At 38.1% G+C, this 12,067-nt stretch overlaps 1 protein-coding gene across 3 annotated transcripts in view; it reads left to right on the top strand.

The window, feature by feature from the left end:
• The first annotated feature begins 9,186 nt into the window (after positions 1–9,186).
• The window catches only part of malrd1 (MAM and LDL receptor class A domain containing 1), a 51,052-nt gene continuing 48,171 nt past the window's right edge, over positions 9,187–12,067 (top strand). For all 3 annotated transcript variants that reach the window (XM_023420084.2, XM_023420083.2, XM_023420082.2), the window contains exons 1-4: positions 9,187–9,460; positions 11,071–11,202; positions 11,327–11,415; positions 11,517–11,678. In XM_023420084.2, the coding sequence (XP_023275852.1) occupies positions 9,286–9,460; positions 11,071–11,202; positions 11,327–11,415; positions 11,517–11,678 (558 nt within the window). In that variant the 5' untranslated portion in view covers positions 9,187–9,285. The remainder of the gene's footprint in view (positions 9,461–11,070; positions 11,203–11,326; positions 11,416–11,516; positions 11,679–12,067) is intronic.

The raw sequence follows: 12,067 nt of genomic DNA, 5'->3' as shown, positions 1-12,067 counted from the left end.
GATCCTTGCAGCTTTTGTTACTAATCTTCTTTAATTCAATTTGACGTGCGCTTCCTCCTGCAGTCTTTATATCCTCAAATAGAAATATCCGCACATGGGGATCCAGTATCTTCCCTGATTCCACACCAGTCAGTCAAAATCAGAATTATACATTGCTGTTGTTCACTTGACCACTATTCTCCGCTCAGAGATGATTACAGCGCCCGGGCCGCTGATAAATTCACTTAAAAAAAATCCTAGATGTGTTGTGCAGCCAATGCTCTCATGACACTTTCCCTGTCATATAAGTGTCACTTTTAAGCCTGTCTTCTTATACATTCATCAGTTTGATTTGCATTTTACAAGGATGCTTCACCGCTGGTCCATGACCTCCCCAACCTCCTACACTTCCATCACACATATACCCTACACAGGATGGTTTTTTATCAGATATACAAGATATCACCTTTATGTTTAGCTTCCAAACATTCACACAAAGCACTTGCAAAAACCGATATCAAATATATTATATAGCTGTATAGTAAGTATAGTTACAAGCTCTTCAGTTGCAGACCAGTTGTAGTAAACTAGTTTTCCGCTTGCTTGAAATTACTTTATGCTGTTGAAGCCAAATTTCCCATCTGTTCACCTTTTGTTTTCAGCTTTTATCCGTGTGTAATATTTCACTTGCAGTCCAGGAAAAATGCCAGATATTTTCCATTTGGTCCTCAGAAATAGCAGCGCTAATGGTCCAGGGAAGCAAGAGTTTAACCTTTCCGTTTCCAAACAGAATTAATGCAGATTACTCACTCATAAAATAAATGTTACGTTTTTCTTTCTTTTAATGCAAAATACTTATTTCTTTAAAAGCTGTAACGATGGCTTAAAATGGATGAAAGATTTTATGTTACATTTCAAGTTATCTTTGCTTGGCTGTAATGAAATGTCAAGTCACACATTTCACAGGTAATTGCGCCAAATGTCACTTTCTTCACCTACTGAAATGAAATTCAAGGTTCACTTCAAATCCCATGCAGCCACTTTTAGACTTCTGTTAGAATAATACTATTAAATGACTACTGTCTTGTTGCACACACATTATAATCCTGTATTGTGTTGTACATGAGTGCAGAATTATAGCCTGTTACTCGCTCTAGTGGCTGTAGATATGGGAGTCAGATATTACAGTAAATTTACAGTGGTAATAGTCTCAGTGCTTCCTTATGGTGGGGAAGGGAAAAGAGTAAAGGAACAGAATTGTCACTAACGTTGTATTTCTGTCGTAAAGAACTGAAATCTCAACAAACAATGAGAGTAAAAGTGGATAAAGTACACAGGAGAGGTGTCTTTTCTCTATAATATAAGTGTCACCATTTTGCTTTTTTTTTTTTTTTTTTTTTTATCCTTTGCCAGTGGCAGGAAATATGACACATAGTGCAGCCAATATCTGACAACAGTGGCGACTGGATCAGGTGGAAATGGAGCATGCCTTTCAGGCCCCTTTGTACATATATTCTCCTATTCCTAACCAGTCGTCCTGTGCTGGAACAACAGTAGGAATATACATGTGAGCATTCGACACTCTGCCACTTTGAAAGACACAAAATAACATGCAATGAATCTGGGGCTTTTGGGGGCCCCCGGAACAGTTGACCACTTTTCCTAGTTGGTAATCCAGCCTTGTGCATGGGACTGGAAACTGCAAACTACTTGGCAGAGAGACCTCAGAATAATATGGGGATTGATATTCTGCCTCAGGATTATCTGTAATAGGAGATACAAGCAAATAGGGAAATAAATTATTGTCATAGAGAGTGGTTTTCACTTCTTCTACAACTAAGTAAACATATTAATAGTATAATAATACTATGGTTATTTTTTTACACTTATAAAAATGCAAAATTATTTGATGATTTTGTAACACTAATTATCCATAAGTAACAATGTCTTATTATGTAAAATTAATAATCCTTTAACCTTTTAATGTCATGACAGAAAAGTCGATTTGGTTTATCTTGCTGAGCTCTGCCCTTAAAATGAGCAAGTAACAAAAGTGATATATTGACTCTGACAAGTTAAAAGCTACTCCTTCTGGTTGGGTACAGTGACAGAGCAAAGTGAACACTCCCCGCTGGAAACTCCTTGAACTTCTCCCTGTGAACTTCACACACAACAGGGAACGTCCTAAACCGAAAAAAAAAAGAAGCTCTGCACCTATTGAACTCTTTATCCATGTCAGAGTTTTCCTGGCTGAGGAGACTGATTCCCACCTCAGATCATTCAAACCAGTGGAGCAAAGACACATCTACTAGTGCTGAACTCTTTTCTGGGTGAGGAGCATTGCAGTATATTGCCACATTTTGCTGAACTCACAGTAGTAGAACAGAAGTTGTTAAATATTCAGCTGTAGCAAGAAATACACTTTAAATGGTACACTGATAGTACCGAGCCAGCGCAGCTCATCAGTCCAGAGAAACTGATTTTATCTTTTTTCCACTTTGCTGTTCTCTTTTTGTTGCAAATGTGAAGTGCAGGACAAAGGAGCAGTAAACATAGGTAGTAAACTTACAAAACTGACTATTTTGTCTATATGCATTTCACTTCTGTTCTGATTAAAGTCAGAAAACGTATTCATACCACTTTTCAAAAACGTAAAAACACGCACACATAAACACCCAAACAACAGAAATGGATCACCTGAAAATAGCTGTGAATTGAGGTATTTGATATGTAAGTGTAGCAATAAATCACCTTTAGCTTTGAGCTGTGAAAAACAACTGTTAAGTACGCAGGGATGTAGTGAGGTGGAATGATGTTTTGTGTTAGTTTAAAGCCTCACTGCAGAGTCATGGACTATACTTATAATACTATAGGTGCAATCTCTACAAAGTCATTAAGTAGTTGATGCATCTTGTGAAAAAAGTATCAGATACATTTTTGTCAAGCTTAAGCTTACGAGAGGGCCTGACTTTTGCAATAATTTTTATTTGAAAGAATTAGGACTAAAACACCCAAATAGAAATTTATATCAGAATTTGAATTTTTACAGCATATTCGATGCATTATTCAAGAGAGCTTGGATAACTGTGCAAAAAAGGATGCAAACCCAGAAAAGGAGCCTCTATTTTGTTGGAGAAATTTAAAGCATCCTTTGTTTTTATGGCACCAAGGCGAATTCAATTGTGTCAACAGTTGTGCAGTTAAAAGAGAGATATACTGTATGTGTACCATCACCAACAACAAGGTATCAAAATAAATAAATTGTAAAGTAAAAATAAATGGCAGAGGATGGCGTTTGCTCTTTGAGATGATAATCTACTGTTTGACATGAACAGTAAAGAATTCAGCTTTTTCACTCAAAATTCATGTGCAGTTCCACACGCGTGGGCGTCTTGAAGTTTTTATCATCCCATGTTGGTACTTCAGGCCATGACAGAACATGAGCTATTCTGTATGAAATTGTATTTTATCTGATGAAATAGGAGGTTCAATGTCACTCATGGCTGGATGTGATTAACATGAGTCCAACATTGCAGCTGTGAGCCCGCATCAATCAGCTATATGAACCTGAACCACAGGCACGGTTAGATACCTCATAGGTCCATAAGCCTTGACATTTTTGCTTTATCAAGGCAGCATTTATTATTTCATATCTGATCACATACAGCAGCAGTCCTGTATCAGCTGTCATTAGAAGAAATGACTTGTGTTGAGCTGTCTGCGTCCTGCCCAAAACCACACAGACTCACAGCCTCTCTGCCCTGATGGATGCATGTAAATGCCTCAATTACAGCACGTGCTCCATGAATTCGTGCCCTGGTGTCAGCTCATTATTTACACGCACACACACAGGGTTGTCATGGTCAAGGATTCTGCCAATTTCCCCTTATAATTTATACATTGCAGCATTTGAATATCAAAAGGTATGAGCTGTCACACTCCTTTTTAATTCTCAACTTTCTGGAATCATACTCTGACTGACTGTCGTCTCAGTTTAATACTTTGTGAAGACTGTTTAAAGTTGAAAGTCACAGTGAAGAAAATGTTATCTTTGAAATCATTCTGGGTTGTCATTATAAAACCTATCCCTTCCTCCTGTTTAATGACCCCCCCACCCCCCCTTCTTAGTCATTAATCAAGCTATAATTATTATTCAGGTGATTTACTTTGAGGGCTAATGACCAAAAGGAGAAAGGACAGGTTCTTCACTCAAAAAAGACTTTATAATAATGTGATGCATTATTTAGAAAATCTGTCATCTGTCATTTACAACAAGTAAATAAATAATTAGGTAATTAATTGTAAGGGCTGATTTATTGCCGTGGTGGAATATAACTATGTACATTTATACAAGTACTGCACTTAAAGACCCCCTCTGATGAAAGTCAAGTTTTTAACCTTATTTTCATATGCTGTTTTTTATATAATACAATACATATCATGAGCGATTCACACAGCCAGGGATTCGTACATCAGATAACCAATCCCATCAACTTGCGGGGACGTGGGCTGGACAAAACCTTGTCAGGACAGAGAGCCAGAGTTTGCACTAGCACAGCCACTAACACTGTGTCAGCCAGTTGCAAGCTAACACGCTAACAAACAACATAAACAAACTAGAAAATGCCATTTCTGAAGAAATTGTGGGATTGCTGGCTTCTGCATAAACTGAAGCTAAACTGCGTTGCTGGCTTGAAATTTGTAAGAAGAAGCAGTTGAAGTCGTATTAAGAGATAGGGAAAAGGGAAAAGGCATGAAGAATGCAAACTATAGTGAAAAAGTTTAAAATGTGAGTCATATTGTGGAAGCAAATTGATGTACACACAGAGAGAAACTGAGCTGCATTGCCTTGTGCATATACCCTTCACTGTAAATCCCAATTCACTCACTCAATTTAAAAATTTATTGGAAACAGCCTGCACACAAAACTTGTTTACATGTATATCAACTACGGAGGCGGTGGAAACCTCCACATGCTACACGACAACAGCATTCACACTAGAACCAACCTCAACCCAGAGCAGATATGCAAACTGCTGGACCTCTGTGTCAACACCACCTGTTTCCAGCATGACGGGGTTTTACAGACAAAAGCATGGCAGTGACTCCCATTGTGGCAAACCTACATGGAAGAAGTAGAAAGCAGGGCCCTGAATTTTGACACATGGGTCAAAATTAAAACCCAGGAAGTGCACACCTTCACAGAACACATCAACTCAGTGGACAGAAACATCAAGTTCACACAAGAAGATGTCAGAAACAACAGCTTGCCTCTTTCGGACTGTGCTGTACACATTGAAGACGACAGGAGCCTCCAGATTAGAATATACAGGACACCCACCCACATAGACCAGTACCTACTCTGTGACTCTCACAACCCACTGGAACACACTGGAAGCGATAGGAGTTACCCTTGTTTGTGAACTGACCATTGTGAAATCAGCCACAAGATCCAGGAAGAACACCGACTCTGCAGGGGGTGAAGAAAAGAATAAATGCAGCAACAACAGATGTTAGTGACTAGCTGGAGCATTTAACGGCGAAAAAGCCAGATATTTCCCTTAGGAGTTGGTGGAGACCAAAAACAGAGCTAAAAGAGAGTGAATATCGGACTTAAATTCAACAGGTGGCCACAAACATAACACCAAATGAATGATGTGCCATATAACTGCTGGATGTGTAAATACGCAACTGTTTGCTAACAAGTTTGCCTTATTAACTTAATAGGTAATGATATGTTGCATATATTTAAGTAAATGATCTGTATGTTCTTTTCTCGTCTGTTTTACTGCAGATGTGGGGTATGCTTTTAAAAATAAAATCTAGCCTCTGCGGGCTGCAGTTGCTAGCTGGCTTCCTGACATTTTTCTGAGCATGTGGGCAAAGTGGCACTTAAATACTGACAGGTGGCAGCGTTGCAGCAGGACAAGGAACTGGCAAATGGGATGCATAAGCCTCAGGTGTTTCATGGAGGCTGATTTTCTGGCTCACATTCCTCTTATCAAGTTAATTTGTCAACTCTGTGTCGGCCGCTGTGGGTCACACATCACAGAGCACTGCAGGATCTTCCTCCCCACTCTGTGCTGATTGGAGGTGCAGAGTGAAGCATCTCCTACAGTTACACTGTTAAAATTAAACTCCAGCTGTTATGATCACTCTGCAGTGAATCACTGGATTCAGGTTTGAGGGAAATTACCAGGTGTTGCACATCGGCACGGCTCGAGCAGGATTATGAAAGCAGATTGGCTGTATTCAAAATGCGATGAAATTGTTCGTCGCTGTCAATATGTTCTAATTACCAACGTGTTGAAAGGTGCCCGAGTAGGAAAAAAGCGGTTATGGTAATGAATCATCATGACTAGGCAACACAGGTTAACTTTGGTCTCTTTATTTCTCCTGTAGAGCTACATTTCCCATAAAACTGCAATCACACAGACAATCATCAACAGCTTTCTTTCTACTGCTGAATAGAAACATGTCCAGGAACATAAAGTCTGTACTCAACAGAAATTCTTAGAGATTTCATTGGTCATTTTACTTCTTTTTTTTTTTTTGCCTGTATTTGCTGCAGCAGGTAACAATCTGATTTGGCTTTCCTCCCGGTACATTCCCTCTTTTTTATTTATTTATCTTTTAACTTGTGAGATAATGGAATTTTTAACTAAAATTCTCCATTGCAGATTATGTGCTGGTGTGAAACAGTAACTTCCCACTTTCCATTTCTCATCAACAGAGGGGCAAAAATTTGAGGTCAAAGACAATCAGTCTGGTTACAAACAGGAACAGGATTTAATCACAGTTTTGTTTTAATATGTGCAACACTGTGCAACAACAGATTAGTTCAAATCTGTGACAAATGGTTGCACTGGTCGCACCAGCCCCTGGAGCCTCAATGATAAATCTTTCTTATTGAAATCACTTAAAGTGCTGCTTTGCTTTGACCTCAGTTTTGCTCATGAAGGTGAAATGAGTAACAAGAGTTTTTAAGAATTCATAAGCTGTAGTAGAGAGGAGGAAGGAAACATATGAGCTGTGAAGGGAAGCTTTGTTGAAAATCCGCAGCATTTTTCTACTTGTAGAAATGTTTTTTTTTAAGCCATGCAAGGCAAAGCAAGGCTGGTTCAGACTGAAATATCACAACAACTGGATGGACTACCTTTTAATAAAAGTTAGTTTGGTTTGGTTCACACACTCATGTCGCCCCACGCTCCTTTACACCGGTGGACTCACCTTTTTAATTGAGTTGTAAAGTGATGTTTAGTCCTTGATGTCTGGGGCCTATGGTGTTCGTTAAAAGAGCCTCGGCTCTCTGTATATATTATTATACAATACAACGATATATCAGTAGTAATATCAGTAGTACAGCACTAGACTGCTTTTATACCCATCTGCTATGAAAATTATGTGCCTTCACGAAAATAATTTGTTAATTAACTCCCACTTTTATTCATGAATGAAGTCAGCTTTGTGCTGCTGTGTTGGCTGGACTCTTTACAGGCAGATGTTAATAACTCCCCTTGTTGAGCTGAAGTTAATTATGGCCATGAGTCACCATGATTGAGCACATTGCTATTCTGTACTCTTGCACCTTAATGTCATATGTTAAAACTGCAATAAGATTATTAGACTTAATCTTCCTGACCACAAATTGCTTCCCATCCAATGTATTTCTGCATCTTGACACTGTTATTCAAATAAAAAACATTCTACACTATATGTGGCGTGGCTCTGCATGCTGCTGACTGTATTATGATACTATCACTACCACTGCCAATAGGGATCAATACATACGTGATCTTTTCCTTGTTTGATTGGTCCATCATCCCCCATGGAGCTGTCAGGTTTGCCTTTTTTCTCAAGGTTAATTTCATTTGAACTACACCAGCTGCAACTACACTCTTGTACTGGCTTGCTGCTGTCTGTTTTAAGGTCCTGTCTTTATTGATTGCTGTGAAATGAAATTATGCCTCACCGTAAAGTGGGGCTGAGCCCTGTTGGACACAGTTAACGATGCTATTATAGTAGTTCATAATCCCAACCTAAGCTCTTCTCTCCCTTGTTACATGTTAAATCCATCAACTTGTAATTAGTCAGATCTAATGTATTTTATCTTGTTGAAAACACTTGGCACTCTTCAGGCTCTTCATTGTTTCCACCTGTGCAGGCGCATATAGCTTTCCAATTAAATTATGTTATATTAGCAGTGGTTATTTAAAAGCTAAGGATAAGAATGTATGTTGTTGTAAGTTACAGCTGAAATAAACACATGCAAATGCAAACACATACACCTAACCAAGCACTTACCTTTTGGCCATGTTAGCATTGTTGCTGTCAATGTTGGTTGACCCGCCACTTTGATTCAGACTGAAATATCTCAACAACTATTGGATTCTTTGAAATTTGGTAGGGATGTTCATGAATTCAAATTGGATGGATCGCCTTGAAATGTGATCCACACATTCACGTTTTAGTAAGGATGATTTCTTTTAACCTTCAGTCAAAGTTTATGCTCTATTTCGTGTTTACTGCTAATTAACGATCGTTAGCTTTCTACACTCACATGGTAGCCATTACACCAGCTAAACATCAGCATGGTTGCATTCTCATTGTGCGGATGTTAGCCTGCTAATGTTAGCACTCACAGCATCATGGTGCATAACTACAGCCTCACAGAGCTAACTCTAGTTTTAAGGAATAGGTTGACTTTTCCTACAAGAGTCAGATCAGAAGATGTTTCGACATGATTAAACAAACAAGATATAATTAGTAAGCTGAGCCTTAGGGGAGCCGTTGGGCAGATTTTGTTATCTTTGGACTGAACCAGGCTAGCTGTTTCCCCTTGCTTCCAGTCCTCATGCTAAGAAAGATAATGTACGATGCTGGCTGCAGCTTCACATTTACCATCCAGACTAGGAAGCATCTTCTCAATCATCTCAACTCTCAGCAAGAACGCGAACATGTTTCCCAAAACCTAAGCTTAAGTCTAATCTTTAGTTTAAACCCATTTCAAGAATATAGAACCACCAAAACATGCTCACGTTTTCTTGTTATGACATGGTCCATGTTAAAAACAGAGACACATGAACTGGCAAAGTGACCTTATTGAGCAACAGCCATAAAAGCCATTTATTACCCTTTACAACACGCTAACACTGTGAACACACGTACTGGCTCAATTCAAGAGCCAAGTAAACTGGAGACGGTGAAGCAACGCTCTGCCACGACTGGAGTTTCCCCTCATGCTCGAACAACAAAATGCTTTACTTGGAGGTGAAAATAAGGAGTTCTAGTTGAAGGACAAACAACATGTTGCTGCTGGGCTCGGTGTGGCTGCTGTTGACTTTCAGTCTGGTGTTTACCCCTGAGTGTGTCCAGGGCTGTTCAACCCAGGAGTTTACCTGTGCTCAGGGGTTATGTGTGCCTGAGGATTGTGTGTGTGACTTCACTGACAACTGTGGAGATGGGAGCGACGAGGAAAAGTGTGAGTAAAACAGGGAAACATACAGTATGATAATATAAACCCGAATCAGAAAGTGTAAAGAGGTATTGTTAATAACCATTGTAGAAAAAGATTTTAATTAATACTGTATTTTACCTTTCTGTTCAGTTATTCAAAGTAAAAGTAAATCAAACATTATCTAAACATCACTTGCTTCCAAATAATCTAAAAAGATTAGTGATAATTGATTAATTATTTTTAATTGCCTCACACTCAGGGCCACTGCTGGCCCATTTCTGTACCAAAAGCAACGCTGATATAATGGTATACTTAAAAGATGTCCTTAAAGTCCTTAGGAACTTTTTACCTTGGAAGTTACACTGTTCTATATTACAAGCCCTTTTGCACTTTAAACAAATATCCACGTATCCTCAAATGAGCCCCTGAAGCAACACTCGTCTCATAAAACAGTGACTTTCTCTTACATTATTGTTGCCTTTGAAGTTTAAAGCTTATGGGCAGATTGTGCGTATCCCTGTGCATTGCATTTCAAGGCTATTCAAGGCTAGGTTAATAGTGTGGTACTAGTGTGGTAGTTCAAGGATCCAGGAAATCAAGGGTTTTATTGTCTCATAAAAAGCAAAGTATGTGTATGTGTAGTGAAGTGTCACTACCTGTAGTGTAACATAATTGTGATTGGCTCCTTTAGAGAAGAAAGTATCCAAATTAATTAATAAGAGGTTTATGAAAATAATATTTATTTTTAATAAAACTTGTAGTTTTGGAACATTTCAATTAGGGCAATAAAAGACTATGACTCAAAACCAAAAGTGTGATGGGCCCTGATGCAGCGCACCTGCTACACTGTGGACAGTTACGCCATTGGTGGCTACTATTAAGACTAGTGTGAAAAAACAGAAATATGATTGATGAAAATTCAAATATAAAATTAACAAACAATAAATATATGTTAAATATAAAATGTACATATGCCACAATTGCAGATAAACTACAATAAATATATAAAATAAACAAAAATGTGTACAAGCATGAGTGCAGGGCAGTGGAAAGTACACACATACATACATACATACATACATATACATATATTAGGATATACAGGTGTACAGTACATAATAATTTTTTTTTTATCATCCAAATGAATGGTCCAGATTTAATACTTAAGAATCATTATAAAAGTATTTGTAATTGGCAGCATTTTTACACATGAAGTGACTTGTACTAAAAGTTTAAGTAATATGTGCACAATTCTTGAAATATAATACCCAAATACCATGGCAGCCATAACAAAGTAAGTTATAACAAGAGGATTTTGTGGATATATTCAATTGTTTACATATATCTTTAGAAAAAATAAAGCAATATAAATGTAATTTTGATTCCTGTTTGGCATACAGTATTATTACTAATGTTTTATGATCCCTTGCTGCACATTTGGCTATAAAGTCAAATAAGAATCTATATGAAAAACCATTCAGTTTCTGCTGAGCTGACAAATCTTTATTGTCCATGGAAGCCACAGCTGAGTCCCCATGCAAAGAACAATGGTAAAAATGTATTTCAGGATCAAACACAAAAGAGTGAAAGTGAAAGCGACAGTACAATGGAAGTTTTACTGTTTTCTGTTGAAGGTTCCAAATATAAGACGTGTAACTTTGAGGAGGGATTCTGTGACCTGATCCAAAGCTCAGAGACATTATCTGAATGGACCAGAACAACTGAAGTCCCAGGACTCAAACATGACCACACCAACAGCACATCAGGTTAGAGCATCTGACCTTTGCTGTATGGGATGTATACTCCATTTTGAATTCACAAGCTTCACTTTATATTGGTTTAATTATTTTTTCACATGCATACACCCCCACACTTCTCTCTCTCCTTCAGCATATTTCCTGTCTCTGTTATCTGTGGGAGGAAACACAACCACAGCAGACCTGACCAGTCCCGTTTTCCTGCCCAATCAGACTTGCCAGGTAACAAACTACTCTAAATAGGTAACTTTAGCATAATCCAAGACAAATCCATTAACAACATGATATCAACTGACGAGTCAGCTTTCGTTTTCATTCAACAGATGAGTTTTTACTATTATGTTGGGGCAAAACATGGAGATCTTCAGGTCCTGGTTCAGACTCCACCGGGTCAGAGCACAGTGCTGTGGAAGTACTCCACACAAGTACAGATGGAAACGTGGCTGCGGACAGTGGTTCAGTTTTCAAGTAATCACACTTTTCAGGTATGTAACGTTCAGAATTTACCATAATGACATTTTATATTGCTGTTTTATTGATTATATTAGATTAGATTAGATTAGATTAGATTAGATTAGATCGGTCACCCATGCACACCAACAAATCACAAAAGGGACAGTCAGGCAGGTCACAGCTGAAAACATATGACATCATGCCACAACAGTAGTAACATTAACATAAAGATGATGCTTTAGCAATAGCCATTAAATTAAATCTATTCAATACAGTCGGTTGAGTAATAAATAAAAGTAAGTAATGCGCCTGAAAACAGGATCAATAAAACAGGCAATTAATATAAAAATGAATACATTGGCATATAGTAAGTACTGAAAATGTTGTCATTTTGTACAGAATGGTATTGATATAGATGCCG

The sequence above is a fragment of the Seriola lalandi genome, unplaced genomic scaffold, assembly GCF_002814215.2.
Source record: "Seriola lalandi dorsalis isolate HSWRI2012SDOR001 ecotype SW California unplaced genomic scaffold, Sedor1 jcf7180002054616, whole genome shotgun sequence".
Taxonomy (NCBI): domain Eukaryota; kingdom Metazoa; phylum Chordata; class Actinopteri; order Carangiformes; family Carangidae; genus Seriola; species Seriola lalandi.
Note: the sequence above shows the minus strand (reverse complement) of the source record. Positions and strands in the feature narration are given on the sequence as shown.